Source organism: Syngnathus acus, chromosome 17 (genome assembly GCF_901709675.1).
Source record: "Syngnathus acus chromosome 17, fSynAcu1.2, whole genome shotgun sequence".
NCBI classification, from domain to species: domain Eukaryota; kingdom Metazoa; phylum Chordata; class Actinopteri; order Syngnathiformes; family Syngnathidae; genus Syngnathus; species Syngnathus acus.
The window spans coordinates 7609029-7625420 of NC_051102.1; the positions used below are offsets into that span (position 1 = coordinate 7609029).

The 16392-nt window shown below is 47.1% G+C and overlaps 1 protein-coding gene across 6 annotated transcripts; it reads right to left on the reverse strand.

The window, feature by feature from the left end:
- Nucleotides 1-1685: 1685 nt before the first annotated feature.
- Nucleotides 1686-16127, reverse strand: LOC119137458 (rho GTPase-activating protein 12-like). 6 transcript variants are annotated; one of them, XM_037276774.1, is made up of 18 exons: nucleotides 15742-16125; nucleotides 13636-14405; nucleotides 7712-7954; nucleotides 6841-7038; nucleotides 6621-6701; nucleotides 6381-6509; nucleotides 5907-5981; nucleotides 5118-5179; nucleotides 4954-5035; nucleotides 4780-4881; nucleotides 4598-4696; nucleotides 4222-4315; nucleotides 3927-4046; nucleotides 3601-3699; nucleotides 3418-3495; nucleotides 3213-3347; nucleotides 2641-2746; nucleotides 1686-2565 (listed from the first exon to the last, which is right to left on the reverse strand). In XM_037276774.1, the coding sequence occupies exons 2-18, from the start codon at nucleotides 14341-14343 to the stop codon at nucleotides 2391-2393; spliced, it is 2586 nt and encodes an 861-aa protein (XP_037132669.1). In that variant the 5' UTR covers nucleotides 14344-14405; nucleotides 15742-16125; the 3' UTR covers nucleotides 1686-2390. The 6 variants fall into 6 exon arrangements, with proteins under 6 accessions (XP_037132669.1, XP_037132668.1, XP_037132667.1 ...); XM_037276773.1 differs by having other exon boundaries at nucleotides 4780-5035; nucleotides 13636-14392; nucleotides 15742-16127; XM_037276772.1 differs by having other exon boundaries at nucleotides 4780-5035; nucleotides 15742-16126.
- Nucleotides 16128-16392: the final 265 nt, after the last annotated feature.

The following is a 16392-nucleotide window of genomic DNA, read 5'->3' on the forward strand; positions in this document are numbered from 1 at the left end:
CGTTAAGTGCACCTGCGTGAAAAGTTTTAGCTACCGCAGAACGTGAAATGAGCTAAATCTTTTCACGCAGGTGTGTTTAACGAGGGTAACTTGGAAAACATATTGGAACGCGGCCCCCGCGAGGACTGGAGGTCGACATCCCTGGTTTAAGTGAAAAGTGCCACACCCGCCCTCACCCCCACTTTCTGATTGGCTGGTTGATCTGTGACGTCACATGGACACTACATTAGGTACACTACCATTTTCAGGTGTACCTAATAACTTTATGCATTTTTTGTACGTGTCAAGAATGTGTATTTGACTACTTGCTCTTTATTTTGGGGGACACCAACACATATTACACAACGTAAAACACATATTTATATTGTCATATAAAGCAGTTAACCATATGTCAGATTTTTGTTTTCATGCCCAAAAAAATAAAAACAAGGAATAAAACACCAGACAAGTTTTAACAGGTTTTAATGTTTATTAAAATAATAATAATAATAAAATAATAATCATGTCATTTTTCTCTTCTTCGTTTTGTTTTACGGCGAGGTGGCACCAGCTTCCATGCGCATTACTGACACCTACTGGTTGAAGTCATATGAACTGAAAAAAGAATTCGTTCACTCGTTCACTGAAAAACTTCAAAAACTTTTAATATTTGTCTTTAGTTTCTCAATTGTAATAACAAAAAATGTTATAATATTCTTCCCTCACTGATCCGTTCTCGCGATGAACTGGAAATGCAAATCACTCACTCACTGACTCGTTCACTCACAGGTCCGTTCAGTTGGTGAACAGGAAATGCAATTCACCACTCGTTCGTGAACGGGAAGTTACGTCATTTTCTTCTTCGTTTTGTTTTACGGTGAGGTGGCACCAGCTTCAATGCGCATTACTGACACCTACTGGTTGAAGTCATATGAACTGAAAAAAGAATTCGTTCACTCATTCACTGAAAAACTTCAAAAACTTTTTATATCTATTTTCTCAGTTATAATGATAAAAAAACGTTATAATATTCTTTTGATCAAAAGAGTGGCAGCTGTGGCTCAGGCAGTAGAGCGGGTCGTTTAGTAACCGGAGGGTTGGTGGTTCGATCCTAACTCTGTCACAGTCATATGTCGTTGTGTCCTTGGGCAAAACACTTAACACACCTTGCCTCTAGGTCGCCATTGTAAATGAGAAAGTGTTCTCATTTGGCTTACCTGGTAAAACAATTAATGAATGAAGTTTTTGCTTAAATCCAACAGTCATTGGGTGATTTTCCACAGGATAAACACGAAGACCAACACCCCAGCGTGAAAATTAGCCGCATCGCTAGCTAGCGGCGCTAATGAGGCTGAACCGCCGATCGACTCGCTTGGCTGGCCGCTGGTTCAAAGGGCTAACAAGCTATTTGAGAATAGCATTGAAGCATAGAATTGGAATATGGTTAGCATTTCATCTCAGTTGAACTGACCTCGGCAAAGACAAAAAAAATCATAAAAGCGTTGGAGAATCATTTGTTTGCTTTTTTAGTGCTAATGAACAAACGCTGACGCTGTTGTGTTGCCACTCGCCGGTTCAAAGTGTTAATTGTGATTAGAGTGAAAACTCCTCTAGATGCCTTCCTAGCTCATCGGGCCAGACTGTAAAAATAAACGAGTTATTAAACGACTTCATATCATCGTCGTAAAAAAATAAAATAAAAAAAATGCAGCCAACACAATAAAAGCTTTAATTTTAAAAGTCAAACTTTTAAAGTCATCATCACAGTGTTGGCGGAGGCGAAGCTACTACTACTACTGAGATTTGGAAGTCGAGGTCACTCGTCAAGGTTAGAGCATAAACAAATTATTAGTAAAGGAGGCGGTTTAAATGTCCGGAAACGACCAATCGCCACCCAAGTTTATTTGCACAGTCTTCCTAGTGTCAAAATAATTTGAGAAACAATATTTTGATTTTGCTCAGAGGAGCAAGTTGCGCAAATCAAAGCAGAACATTGTGCAGAACCTAACCCTAACCTACGCATTCCGTTCAACCTATGAGATCAATTTTGACGCATTCATTTATGCGGTGAGTAAATCCTGTTGGATGCCATAAAATAGTGGTCATGAAAAAACAATATTAGATTAACGATTGAATGCAAGAATTGCCACATTCTAATAAATAAATCAATATTTTAATTAGGTCTTTAATTGGCTAATTTGGCACCAACGCCATTAGATGAAAAGGTCCAGTAAATAAGTCGCGTTCCCCTTTTGTTCAATTAAAAGTTCTTGGATCCTCCACAAAAAAAAAATCTTAGCAGGTTTGTTTATTTTTGTCGGTTAAGTTAGAATCCAGTGTGACGAAAAGTAAGCCAAAGCTAGTCCAAAGTGCAAAGAGTGGTTCCGGTTCGGTCAGATGGCCGTCGGCCTCTATCTGCCAAATATGTTGTCTTTCTCTATCAGGATGAGCTCGACGATCTGATTCTGGTAGACCATGTGGACGGCCATGTTCCACGTCTCCACCTCGGGCCTCAGTAACGTGGGGCCGAACACGATGGCCACGCTCTGGTTTGTCATGCGGTTCTCTTCGCCGTGCTCGATCACCCTGAAGACGGATCCCAATTAAGCGAAACAGATGCAGAAACTGTCCAATTGTGCATATTTGTTGAAATGTGCTTACTTGCGGAGGTGTTTGAAGAGGGCCTGCATGGTGTCATGGTTGGGCTCGGGCAGCAGTCGAACAAGTTCTTTAATGGCGTGGACCCGCTCCTTGTAGTCTTGAATCTCTGCAAGACGGCCGCCACCCCAAAGAAAATGAAAAGGCCATCATCAGCGTGTGTGATGACTGCAAATATTGTGCTAATGATTGCGTTGACGCTCGCTGGTCTCCAGCTCTTAACAGGTTTACTTCAACGCAACGCAATGAAATCCAAGTCAGATTCGAAAGAAGACAAAAAACAAAAAAGTCCTCTTTGAGTCATGTGAATGGCGCAATGAATCTGAAGAGCAACAGTCCAAATAAACCCCAACCCTAAACAATACAAGTTGATTAACGTTTGAGCTCAATAATAATGACAACAAATTAACATTTAAAAAGTAGCAAACAGTCAATGAAAAATCTAAAATTCAAATCCTATATTTAAAACAAAAGAAATACTGCAAAAAACAAGGGTTTAAAAAACGAAGTGTAAATAATTAAATGTGGAAAACGCGCTGACACGTTGATAATTTGACGTAAAATCGAGCACTCACTGATGGCGTCCACAAAGTTTTGGAAGAGCGCATAAGTGAAGAGCGGTTCAGGAAGCTCCCTGAAGAACATCTTCAGGGCTCCGGTGGTCACATGGATGTCCTCCCACTTGCTGTCGGACAGGTTCACCTGTTCATCTACACGTTGCCAAGACAACAGCCAGAAATAAAGAAAGAGCTGTAGAAAACATTAGCACGGGGGTCTCACCATGATTGACGGCATATCGCAGCTTCTGGATGAGGGCCAAGTTACCACTGACTCTGTATAGGCCGCTGATGTGCAGACCTGCCGGGGAGGTGGAGGGGGGGGGGGGCAGCAAGGTGGCAACAAAGAAACGGATGAAAAGGCTTGCGCGGCATGTCGTCAGGCGGGCGGCGCCGCGGGACGCACCGTCGCTCTCCACGTGCATGATGCACATCTTGACAAAAGAGGGCACCGTGCTGCTCTCCCTCAGGCACAGGCTGGACAGGCTGCTTCCAAACACCTGATCTGGGCGCACACACACAAACACACGAAAACTCAAAAATGTTTTCGTCCTACTCTTCGCCTTGTGCATTGGACCTTCCGGTTTTCTGGCGACGGTTTCGTGGGCTTCCTTGTGATAGACGTGCCGAGCAAATGTAGCGATGTCAGACGCATCTGGCTTCAGGAGCTCAATTACAAAAATAAAGACTGAACCAAAGCGGGCCGGATGGGTTTGGCCTGGGTTAGGGTACCTTTGATGTAACCTTTGTCTCTGACGGCCTGCATGGTGGGCCGCCGCGTCAGAAATTTCTTCAGCTTGTGTTTGGTCTTCTTGTTGTCGGCCGCGTCCACGCTGCTTGACGGTTTCATGACTGCACGGGAAGCAGAAACCATAATCTATGTCACCATGACGACGCGGCAGGAACAAAGACTGAGTGGAAAGCGTTGGATGATGTTTTGTTTCAAGACAGCGCCGTTCATCGTATTGGAAACGCCTTTTATGCTTTGCTGTCATCTTCTATTGCGAGCCCATTTAAGTGAACGTACGTCTGCCTTTCTTGGAGTCTCTGCGTTCTTTCTCCATGTCTGCTCCAGGTGAATCGGGGATGTCCTCTTCTACGGCTTCGTCCGACTCGCATGCCTGGAGAGCACACAAATTACTACGCCGGCCGGTCACCTTTAAGAAATGTCCTCGTTTCCCACCTTTGCAAGCCAGTGGCCTGCAAAGTAGAGTTCGCGCAAGAAAATTGCTGAGTCAGGAGTTTTCGAGAAGCTCCAGATGTAACGTTTTACTCTTTGGCTCGTTACCGTGTTTGGCAGAATAAAATGTTAATAGCCACTGAAGTGTTTGGTTCCAACAATATCAATTCCAGGCAACCAACCATGTGTGTTTGAGAAGATCGGAGTGTGCAAATGTGCTTACCGGAGCGCTGGCAGCGTCCCTTAGCGCTCGATACCACTCGTTGACGAGAATGTCGTTTTCCGACTGGATCAGGAGTTCCGTGCCCTGCCGGGTCTTCAGCTGTGCAAGTCATCAAAAGTCTTGACAATGACATTTTTCATGATGTGATGCTAGTTTATGAAGTCAAATCAAGTCCACCTCACCTCAATGACGTGTTTTTTACTAGATTTGTCCTTGGAGGCCCAATCCACCGAGCCGCCCTTCAGATCCACCGTGAACTCGGGTTTGGACTGACCACCGCCAAACTGAAAATGGCGCACAATCAAACCCAGGACAAAAGTAACCACTAATTGGAAGTGAGGCTTTGATTGACGCACCCAGCTCGTCCCGCCTCCCTGGCCTTTGGCGAAGAGCAGCGCTGAGCCTTGCAGAACTGTCCAGGAGGAAGTCCAGTTCTTCCTACGACGGAGAGTCGGTTCACAAGCGCTGCTCAACTCGGCACGGTCGAAAAGACAAAATGACAATCAAAAGTTGTACTTACCGAACTTTCTTGCCGTTCTCCGTGATCTTTGTCACATTGAGCACGCCGCACTTCTCTGAGGGCTGAACATAAAGAGAGGGAAAAGAAAAAATAGATCGAAAACACAGCGAGCAAGCGGCTTGGACGTGCGCCGCGGCAACAAGCAACAATCATCGCAGCACGACGGCAGGCAGCACCCAAACAAAGGAAAGCTCGGCTCTTTGATCGGCATTCAAAACCGGCCCAAACGCAAATGCGCATGGACGCCAGTGACACGCTAGCGACACGCCAGCGACATGCCAGCGGGCTCGTTCAAGGAAAAGCAAGCAGGCTGGATCAAAAGAATGCAACACTGACAACCAACCCAGAAGACATCCTCACTCTGAGGACATCAGAAGATCCGGTCCAATTTCAGATACAATGGACTGCAATTGCCATACGATTCACTCCGGTTGCATTTACATTACAATTTGACGCAGTCACAAGACAATCGGATACGATTCCCAATTCACTCCAAATAGAATATGAGTATGATGATTCGTTCGGGTGAGAAACTTGTTCCTTTCCTTAAATCCCTTGTTTCCTAGAAACTTGCCGGCACTCCACCACAAAACAGGTCAATGGCGAGCAAAGAAGCAAAGGTGCCATCAAGAAGCCCAAATAAATAAATAAATAAATAAATAAACGAGATTTCCACAAGGGCGAAAGAAAGACGACACATTATAACGGTGCCGCCTTCCCAACCAATGTGGAAACCTTGCAAGAGGTGCACGAGACGAAGGTTCTTATTGGGGCGGGGCTTTTACTGACAGAGGCGGGGCGCTTAGGAGACGAGGGGCTGGACCCGCAGTCGGATACAGGGGACTTGGGGCTCACTGGGGAGTCCTGGTGAGGAGAACCAACACAAGGCAAGAAGCTCGGTCATGTGGGTCGCTCAACCGAGCAAGATGAGCGCAACGCACACGGCAACATTTCCAAGGCAGCCCCACGTGCTGCTGCTTTCCATTTCTTCAGTCTTCAAAGGAGGCAAATGGAAGATTTTCTCCCGAAAGATTGCGTACAAGTCTTTGGGGCTTCTGCCAAGGCTTTTCATGACATTTTTAATAAGTGATGTTAAAGACTCTCCAAAGGCTCTTGAATACGCTAAGAAACGTGCGGACGCACACTCGTGGGAATCGTGCACATGATGACACCAATGCGTCTGCTCAACAACCTAATTTGGAGAAGGCGACAAACGGGACGTATTGCTGACTTGCATCTTGTCGTCTTTCCTACGTGAGGCACCTTGTCGTTGGGTTCTTGGACGAAAGCGCTGTGTCTCCACTTGGTCAGGACGATGGGGTCCACGTGTTTCCTGTCTAGACTGCGAGTCTTGCCGGGCTCTGCCAAGTGCTGTGGCGGGGAATGGTTGTACTAGAACAAGAGAAGAGAAAGAAAACACATTTCCACTCAGCGCTCTTTCCTTTTGACTGGCTTGGAGACTGAATCTTCTCCACACTTCCTGTAGTTTGTTCTTTGCTTTACCTTTGGGAGCTCCCATTCGGACCTGGAGCCATCTGCGCTGTAGTAATACGGCCGACCCTGCTCGTCCACGTGCTTTAACCACTGTTGGTGTACATTGGAAAACAATTAGAAGAAAAAAAAAAAAAGATTTGCTGCGGGTGGTCACATCGGGAAGGGTACATTCGCACCGCAGGCCGGGCCAAGCTGAGCTGAGCCGAGCCCCCGAGAGGAGTCAGTGTACCTTCTCGTTAGTATAGTCGCTGACATAAAGCCTGTGGCCGTACTCGTTCATCCCTTCGGACCACCCGTGAGGCGGCGAGCCGTCCGACAAGCTGGAGTAGGCGCCGAAGTGCGCGTCCTCCGAGCACAGGGGCCCCGGGCGGCCCGCCGACAACGACATGAAGGGCAAGAAAGCTGGCGAGAGCGACAGGGGAGTGCTCTGAGCGTGGAGGGAGGGAGAGAGAGAGACAGACAGAGAGAGAGAGAGAGAGAAGAAAAGAAGAAGGGGGAAGAAGTAGTCACCTTTCACCAACAGAGGAGGGAGACACCATAAGCAACACGGCCGCATGTGCAGAGCCACTGACATGACATGTCGCAGGTTTTCAGGCGTAGATGTGCAAAAGATGCCAATGGGTGCTTACCAAATGTCTACAAAATGCTAATTTGAGGCGGTAAAGCAGTTACAGTGTACACACAAAGCTCTGCTAACAAAAAAAAAAAGCACACAAAATGACAATTTGAGGCCACATCAGCCACTAAATCAGTATAATTGCACACAAAATACTATTTTGTGGCTTTTACACAATTTTCATGACATGTCTGGGGCTCCCTACACACACACACACACACACACAAAAAATGCGCAGCAAGCAGAGGCAGAAAGCAACGTTTCAGACAAGGAACTATTGCGTGCTGTGCCAGTTCTGGTCTGCAGGGGGCACTGTGGCATAGTCAGTGCAGGTCTCGTGTTGGGCGCTTGTGGATAAAATGGACCAGAAAAAACACTCACATTGCTTTTCATCTGATTTAATTTAGAACGTTCCAAGCTGCTGCTTTTCTGTTTATTGCCGTTTTTTTGTCCGTTCTTGCGTGAAAGGAGCGTTTTTGCTCACCTCATTGCTTTCCCCCGCGCTCGTGTTGGCATCCCGGGCTCGGGGCGGCTTCCAGGTCCTCTCGTGGCTGCAGCGGTTGTAGTAGAAGAGGCGGCCGTGCGGGTCCTTGTAGGACTCCCAGTCGCCCAGCACCTGCTGGGGGGCGCCGGCTGGGAGCGGGGGGGCCGCCGACTGGCTCATCTTCAGCTCCTGCAGGTTGCTGTACACGGGCGAGTCCGACCGGCCGCGGCCCGACGACACGCTCTGAAGACACAAGAAAACGCTTTTGAATTTTCCTCAAGCCACCATCAAGACCATGAAACAAATTCTCTCCCATTACACACAAAGCTGAGGCTCAGAGCCTACACACACACAGAGCTAATTGACAAACGAGAGCAGAGTGGAACAAAATATCAAAATAAATGGGAGCAAAGTTACACTGAGGGCTAACTTGAGTGGGGAACTTCTGCCTCCCCCCCTCCCTCCCGTCACCAGGGAGACGTGGACATTGTCAACAGCTCGGAGGTCATGGTGACACGGAATAGAGGCGACAAGTGCAGAACAGAGGAAGGAAGTCAGCAAGAAGCTGCGTCAGGTAGAAATGAGGAAGCGAAAGTGCAAGCCTGGCCTGCATCTCGAGGCGGGGACGTGCATCGGCCACCAAACTGAAAAGATTCTACCAATGTGGCGCTGCGGCACAATTTCCAAAAGTTGCGCTTTGACTTTTGACTTTGACTCTACGCACAATGTCACGTGAGAGACTTGACCTCACTCAAAGTCCAAATTGGGCAGCGATTCCATTTCACCAGGATTCAGTCACCATTTCAAAATTACCACAAGGTGACACGATGGCAACGTCCGGAATCGTCGACGATGAGTGAGTAGTTTACTTGACTTTGGTTTTACTGGTGTCGGTCAAAAGAAGTAGGTCAATTAAAACTTTATTTTTTAATAAAACATTGACCGAAAAAAAAACTAATTGAAAAACATGAAACAAATGTTTTGTTGCAAAACTCATTTCAAGTCAAGCAGTGCCGCAAGAAGAGAAGATGTAACAAAATGCATAACTTTGTGTTTGCACACGCAAGTGAAAATAAAAAAATGGCTCTGCTGCTGTTGCAGATGTGTTCACCCCCATGACGAACAAGTGCATTTGCAAAGCTTTAGCGACAGCTGATGAGCTACGAGAGCGAACCCGCCCGCGCATGTCAATCCATCCCACCCGCGGCGCGGTCGGCGGGCAATGCCCTGCTGTCTTTTTCACACACGCGGTGATTTCAAATGGTTTACCTCTTGGTGCATGGAGAGGGCCCGCCGACTACTCCGCATTCGTATGAGCGCCATCGACCCTCGTTTGGCTCCGCTGCGAGGGACGAGCGTGTGATTTATGCGGCAGTGCGTCTCAAAGGGGAAGTCCGTCCTGTCAATCGAGCGTTGATGACAGTTTTTGCATCCTGCTCTTGAGGTTGCTAGGAAACCAAAAGCACGCACACGCGAGAGGATTTCCGTTGAATTCTCATTCTGCGTGCCCCTTTCACGCTGACCTGCCGTAAGGGCCCGGCAAGGTAGTTTTAGCTAGTTTGTGATCTGTGTCTGCGCAAAAGGGGGGACAAAACACGTGTCATTGAGTTGTGTGCGGCAACACGGCGACCTCGATGATGGCGCTTAATATCAGCCGCCAGGTGCCGCTAGCAGCTGAACAATAGGGAAGCGCGGGCGAGGCAACATGTTGCCCTGATCTCAGGGATCGTGTTGACAAAGCGGCGCCTTAAGGGAAAGTCGCCGCCCATCTGTTTAAAGTTGGAAGCGATTGTACACTATGGACATTGCTACCAAATTTCATGCTGTGGAGCTTGGGTTGGGATTTGGCATTTCTTGCCCCATTTCCTCTGCACGAAACCCGCCAGGTCGCATACGGCAGCCGAGCAAACAACACGCGCGCGCAGGCGGATGGCATTCTTTTGACTGACTGGCCGCACCGCATGCTCACACTTGTTCAAACACGCCGGGCAGCGCTTGAGAAGCAAACTGTGGCAGCGTTTAGTCGCAGAGCCACAGCAAGTCAGGCACTCGCAACTCGACGGTGACATTCAAATGGGACGGTCCGTTGTCTTTTTTTGGGGAACGCATTTTTATTCGTTCACGATGGACACACTTAGCAAAACAAACACCAGAATGAATATTCATGCATGCCTGCACCTTCCCCGGCTTTGGCTGGCAAAGCACAAAGGTAATTAGGGACAAAATACACAGCAACACCACGTGCTTTGCATACAAAAAGCATTTGAACAGAAGAAAAAGTTGAATTGAGGCTCAAAGTTAACAAGGAGCTTTGGAGCACGAGATTAGCGCGGGGAGACAGACGTTGGTCGTCATTATGCAGATGACAATAACGAGGCGCTTAGGACGCCTCGCGCTTGACAATGCGCACAAATAAGTCTAGCCAAGGTCAAGCGCGCTGCGGAGCGGCTTTGGACGATTAGAAAACTCTTCAAAATCAAATCAAAATGATATTTCATCCACAAGTGAGGAAGATGAACTCTATTGAGCACGTCGACCTCAATTCATTTGCAATGCAGACAGCGAAAGCGCCTTTGACAGAATTAATTTTGGGTGGAGGACATTTTTTGTTGTTAAATAAGATTTGGGAGTAGGTTCAACGATTTGAGATTGAGGAGTCAGGATAGCGCTGGTCAAATTGTACGTAGTTCTACTCTGATGTTGTTGTGGAAATCATTTCTTTCATCAACCTGTCACTTGCTGCTACACTTGACTGAATCCGGAGCGCTCGAAGCCAATGAAGCCTCAAAACGGCGACTTCTGGCCTCAACCTTTGCGTTTTACTGCGTCAACGTGTCACAAGATGTCACGTCACAACCGGTTTGACTCGTTTTATACGGCTGCATTGTCGCAACTCTGTTGTCATATGAGGACACGTCAGTGTTTGTAAAGTTAGTTCTTCGATATCATAGCATAAATCGGTCATAAAACGCAACTTACAAATAATAATTGAAAAAAATGAAATTAATAAATAATCACGGTCTGCGTACTATTTGAAATTGCCAATGATTGCTTGAATATCCAAACCGACGGCGTGGGAACAAAATCTTTTTCCTTTTGGGAAGAGCATCACTTCATTCATAGAACAGGAACCGGTCTTTCTGGTCTCGAAGGCTTTGGTTTTCTAGGAGAAGCACACTCGAAACCTGCCGGGATCAAACCAGTCCGACGTGCCCAAAGGCCGAGCGCTCCCGTGTTCCCAAGCGCGGTCCAAATAATGGGCACAAACGAGGCGGTTTAACGCCTACGGTGAGTCATCAGCAAGAATAATCTACCCATCAAATCCGGAGTGGAATGATCCAAATGGGCTTGGAACCACATGGAAAAAGAAAGAAGCCTTAATCACTGGTGCTATGGTATGCTAGGCTACGTCAGTCGTTTCACAACAACAATCGGGGGACAAGGAACATTCCAAATGAGAGTTTCCGGTCTAGTTTTCCTGTGTTATTAAAAATGACACGACTATTTGAGAAGTGAATCCAACCATTGAGAAATTGGTGTAATTATGAGCCCAATTAGCAGTTCAATACAAAACGCTGTCTCAAGGTTCTATTTAGAGTGGTGTGCGTCAGTCAGAAATTTTACCGCAGCAAGCACAATTAAGAACTCTTCGGTGCAGTAGGGAGATAATATATGGTTCACTTATGAGGAAAGAGAATAGAAATGAGTCAGACGGAGTTAATGATTAAGCGACGGGAATGCTTTCAGAGGGGCACAAAGTTCAGAGGAAAACCGGCCTTTCTTGAAGAAGGTGACAAAAGACACTGTCCACCTTGTTAGGTGAGTGAGTGAGTGAGTGAGTGAGTGAGTGAGTGAGTGAGTGAGTGAGTGAGTGAGTGAGTGAGTGAGTGAGTGAGTGAGTGAGTGAGTGAGTGAGTGAGTGAGTGAGTGAGTCAGGGATTATCCTGGAGTCGAATGACGCCGGATGTAGACAGTTTTCAGACGGCACAAAAACTCAATGAGCGGTCCCATTTTGCTCACGCTAATGCCAGAGCAGAGAGCAGCTCCTTTATATTGTCAAAAAGCACAAAACAAATCCCCACACGCACTTCTCCACTGGCACAGCGGCATCCACGTATTCCGTACACATTCTGATAGTGCCCGAGAGGCGCCAGCTGTCCAAACAAATGTGATTACGGAGCCACCCGCACAGCTCGCTCTTATGTAATGTAGCACGCTTGCGAGCGCGGCTCGCACTTTAGCCGGCATCACAAAACAGATTATGCGTGTGCGCTGCCTGCATTCAATTGCAAGAATAAAAGAAATAAAAAGAAATGAAGTACATCCCAGAATGGGGAACAAAGAGCAAATCTCATTTTGAATTGTCATTTCTTTTGTCTAGAAGAGAAGGGGAGTAAAATCAGGAATTGGATTTTGAGTAGGAACCATTTGAAGGCCGTCGTCTTTGCTCGACTGAAATGCAATTGGCTGAAATCAAAGGCATTTTAAACAATGCCAATTCCTAATCGTCAATAAATGCTTGCGCCGCTAGTTCAACCCTTTTGGTCAGTCTGTCGTGCGTCCCGGGACGCTTGTCACCACGAGCGCTGTTGACACCCTGTGTGCAAAATGTGCTGACTGACATTCAAGATGAAGCGAGCGAGTGAGTGAGCGAGCGAGGGTCCGTCTGTCCGTCCGTCCTACCGTGCGGTTGTCATCTGGGTACATGACGATGTCCACGACTGTCGCGCTGCTGTCGGCTGTCTGACATGGGGGAAAATGCTAAATGCACACCATTATTGTACACACACACACACACACACACAGAGGTAGAGCGAGAGAGAGAGAGTGCAGTGCTCTGCTGACATAACACACACACACACAGACAATTGAAGAGATTGTAGGGATTAAGAAGAAAAGCTCTATCTAGCGAAGATGTGTGCACACACACGCTTGTTTTGTCTAATCAAAGAGTCAGCAGATGATCCCCTCCTAATCAGTGCACAGAATGCCGATTATTATTGAGAGACTTCGTTGAAAGGGATCCCTGCAATGGAGATCATCACAGAACGTTTCCTTCCAAGCGGCATGTCATGCACTGTCTTTGACAAACATTTGCATCCGCATGTGATTAGCCAAACAAAGCTAACTTGTTTTCAACTAGTCTCAACTAATCTCTCCAGTTTTAATCCAGAGGATGATTTGGCATCAATGAGCTTTAAAATCATCGTTTTCATACATGTCAAGCATGTTTCGGGGTGGTAAGAAACATCTATAACTGGACTGGACCGGAGCCCGGAGAGAACGTGGTGAATTTTTATCACGAGAAATAAACCGAGACAGCAAAAGGAGTCTTAGTATGCGTGCGCGCGTTCCAGGTTGAGATCCAGGCAGGCCTCAGGAGGCGCCGGGATTTCTTCCTGAGCAGGCTTGCTTTTAGCCCCGAGTCAAAACAAAGACAAAAATTTGTCTTATTTGTCTTTGTTTTGCCTCTCTCAAAACAAGCACAAATAAATCCACAGCGAAGCGTGCGAGCAATGACCACAATGGTGGGCGGACTGGGCCAGACAGCCACTAAAGCGCTGCGGGCTTTACAAGCACTCGGAGTGACATTTGCCGTGGCCTTTAAACTGTCATTTATGTCCCAGAGTTCCTGAGCTAGGAAAGAAGTTCGACAATGCAAGGAAAGGCGGTTTCATTCAGGTTGCACAATTCATACCAACCAGGCCCTAACTTGGACTCAAACCAATAAACCGACACTGAGCCAGTCAACTCGAACCCAAATTCAGACCTAACCCCAACCCAAACCGGGTTCCATCCCCAACCTCAACCAATCAACACAAGCCAAAAAAGTCAGAGCAGAGGTCTGTACATAAAGAAATAATGCAGGACTGAGGAAAATGGCCACATCCCAATTATGCAAGAACCAATCAAAGTTACTTCACCTGGAGTTGTTCGGTAGAACTGCTGCTCAGTTCGTCCCCGGACTCAGAGTCGTTGGTCCGCTGTTCCTCACCCGCCGAGTGCGGGGGGCTGTCCACGTCCAGCGGGGCCCGGCTCAACTCTGGGGATCGGGCCCGGGTGCGCGGCAACGTGCTGCTTCGTTGCACCGGTACGGAGCTCTGGGCCAGGATTTCACCTAAAGATCGCTCAAGCCTCGTGGGGGTGCCGGGGACATGCTGGTGCTGGTTACTGTCCCGCCGCTGGATGGGCGGCGTCAAATGCATGGATGAGGTGGAATGAGCGGAGGGGGAACGTGCGGGGATGGACTCGGGTCTGTCTGCAGAGGAGTCCAGCAGTGCCAGATCCAGATTAGCTGGTTTTACCCAGACAGCACCAGTGTTCTGAGGCGGGGTGTTCCCGGCTGAAACGGGGTGATGAGGAGGGGCGTTCCCGGCGGAAACGGGGTGATGAGGTAAAGGCTTAGGGGGTGGCATGAGGGCTTTGCGGACCTCTCTGACGTACTGGGCTGGCACGTAAAAGGCCTTGCTGCCCTCCTCCTTGCGCACCTTCCACCAGTCTTCATTGGTCTTCTGGACCAGCATGAAGCATTCTCCCTGGTGGATGCTGACCAGTCGGTCTTTGGACTTGTACTCGTAGTCGTACTCCACCTCGATGTAGACCTGGCCTGGAGCGATGGGTAGCTCCGCCATGGCGCCTCCTGCTGTCCGCCGGGCTTGATTACACGTCGTCCGACATGGCCTCCGCAGTCAGGCTGATGGAAAGACAAAAGAAGAAGTCAATATTGCAAACACTGAGCCAGTGTTTAATGCCACTAACTGGTGTACCTAATAGAGTGTCTGTTATTTGCCCATTGTGTGCATGACGCAACAACAACAACAACAACAACAACAACAAAACAGCAGACACAAAGAGCCAGATGTCTTAGCCTTCCTAATATGGTCGTAACCTGATAAACGGAAGTGAATAAGAAGACCCGTAAATCCTCTTGAGACGCGAACACCTCGTGGGGATGGGAAGATTAGACGCTAACGCTAATAACGTGACTCGCACGCTGCCACGCCAGCTAAACTTATGACACAGACAAGTCGATGCTCATCTTTGTGATCGCGTGCATAGTTTTATGATGTGCGTGTACACACACACACATATCCACACACACAGACACACGCGCGCACGCAGACAGGAATTTAAAGGGCATCTTATCTATGTATTTGACTATTAAAACAAAATAAGCATCAATGAATAAAACCACCATCTATGTATCCTCACATTAAACAGCAAGCAGTCTTGTTTGTCTGTGTGCCCCGACATAATCCAGCGACCAATCAATTGTTTGACATTGGACAGCGACCAGTCTATTGTTTGTCTGTGTGCTCTTAGATTGACTGGTGACCAGTTAATTGTTTGTCTACATGTGATTGCTGATTGACTGGCAATCAGTCTGTTAATAAAACAGAAGTTAAAGAAGGTGCCATGCCATTGAACGGCGACTGAGTCCATTGCTTTCGTACTGACAGAAAGTTATTCTTCAGAGAAGACAAATAATAAAAAGTATTTATTATTATTATTAAAAAACAAAACACCAAGCCATCCACTGTGATCAATGCCCAACATGCAGACAGACATGTTCGCTAGTGGTTCCACAATATCTGGACTAAATTGTGACAGAACTGCGAGCGGAACATTGATGAAGTCATCAAATTCCTCGAGCTCACCAGCGACCATCATGAGGATAAACGCTATTGAAAGTTAATGGATAAATCTTGTTCTTGCCTATTTTTTTTTTTTTTTTAATCAGACCAGCCCTGCTAGCTACTCTACTCGTGTATTGGGATTGTGACACTTCCTGGAATATTCCACCCAACTTTTTCCGCCACCTGGATACCTTTATCTATCACTTTAATAAGACGTGCGACTCTTGAAACATCAGAAAAGTAATTTCAAAACATAGCCACGCCAACATAACACATAAAGGGGTCGATAAAACACCGTAAAACAAATCCGAGGCTCGCTAATTAGCATGGCGGCTAACTGGACGTCCCAGGGCGTCGAGGGGAGGGGGGAAATGTCCCGTCAAAGTCGCTTACCTCAAGGGTAACACATCCTGGTGGACCCGGTTGGGTGGTTGGTGCTGTTTAAATCCCGGTCAATTTCACCCAGGTCAGCGTTTGTGCATATAAAGAAAAGAAAAAAAGAATCCGTGCACTTGTCAAGCCTTGACGCCGAGAAGGAATCACTTCCTGTCTGCTTCGAGTTGCTCAACTACTTGCTACCTTCCACGAGAAAGCTGACGTTCGTCGACGTCACGGTTCCACGCGCCAAACCCGGCGAGCTCAAGTCAAAACTTTTTGTAAGACAAACTTCGACATTTTGATTCGTTTCTTTTCAGAGAACTATCGACCAAAAGTTAATTCACACAATTAACCGATTAGTTCTTGGAGTAAGACCTCCTAGCGTGTTGCGTTCATCCCTCCGGGAGCCTGAAGTGTTCTACTGTTTTTCATGCTAACAGAATGGTTGCGCCCCCTAGGCATTGAAACGTGTAACTACAAAAACAAGCGTCAACATCTACTTAAAGTTTATGAAAATATAACTGGTATTTAGTATAAAGCAGCAAGCCAAAACCCAAAGATTAAAGGTACTTAAGGAAAAATATCTGCAGGCTTCATAATGGGTACTTTTACGAATAAATATTAAAATAAAACCACGAAGGTGAAGCACTGCCGTCCGCTTCACAG

Bases quoted from the DNA above. Each gene is read 5' to 3' on its own strand.
- LOC119137458 (XM_037276773.1), bottom strand. From the start codon at position 14,343: ATGGCGGAGCTACCCATCGCTCCAGGCCAGGTCTACATCGAGGTGGAG. The intron at 3,348-3,417 runs GTGAGACCCCCG...GGCAACGTGTAG, and splicing joins GCGATATGCCGTCAATCATG to ATGAACAGGTGAACCTGTCC. The intron at 2,747-3,212 runs GTGAGTGCTCGA...GCCGTCTTGCAG, and splicing joins AAACTTTGTGGACGCCATCA to AGATTCAAGACTACAAGGAG.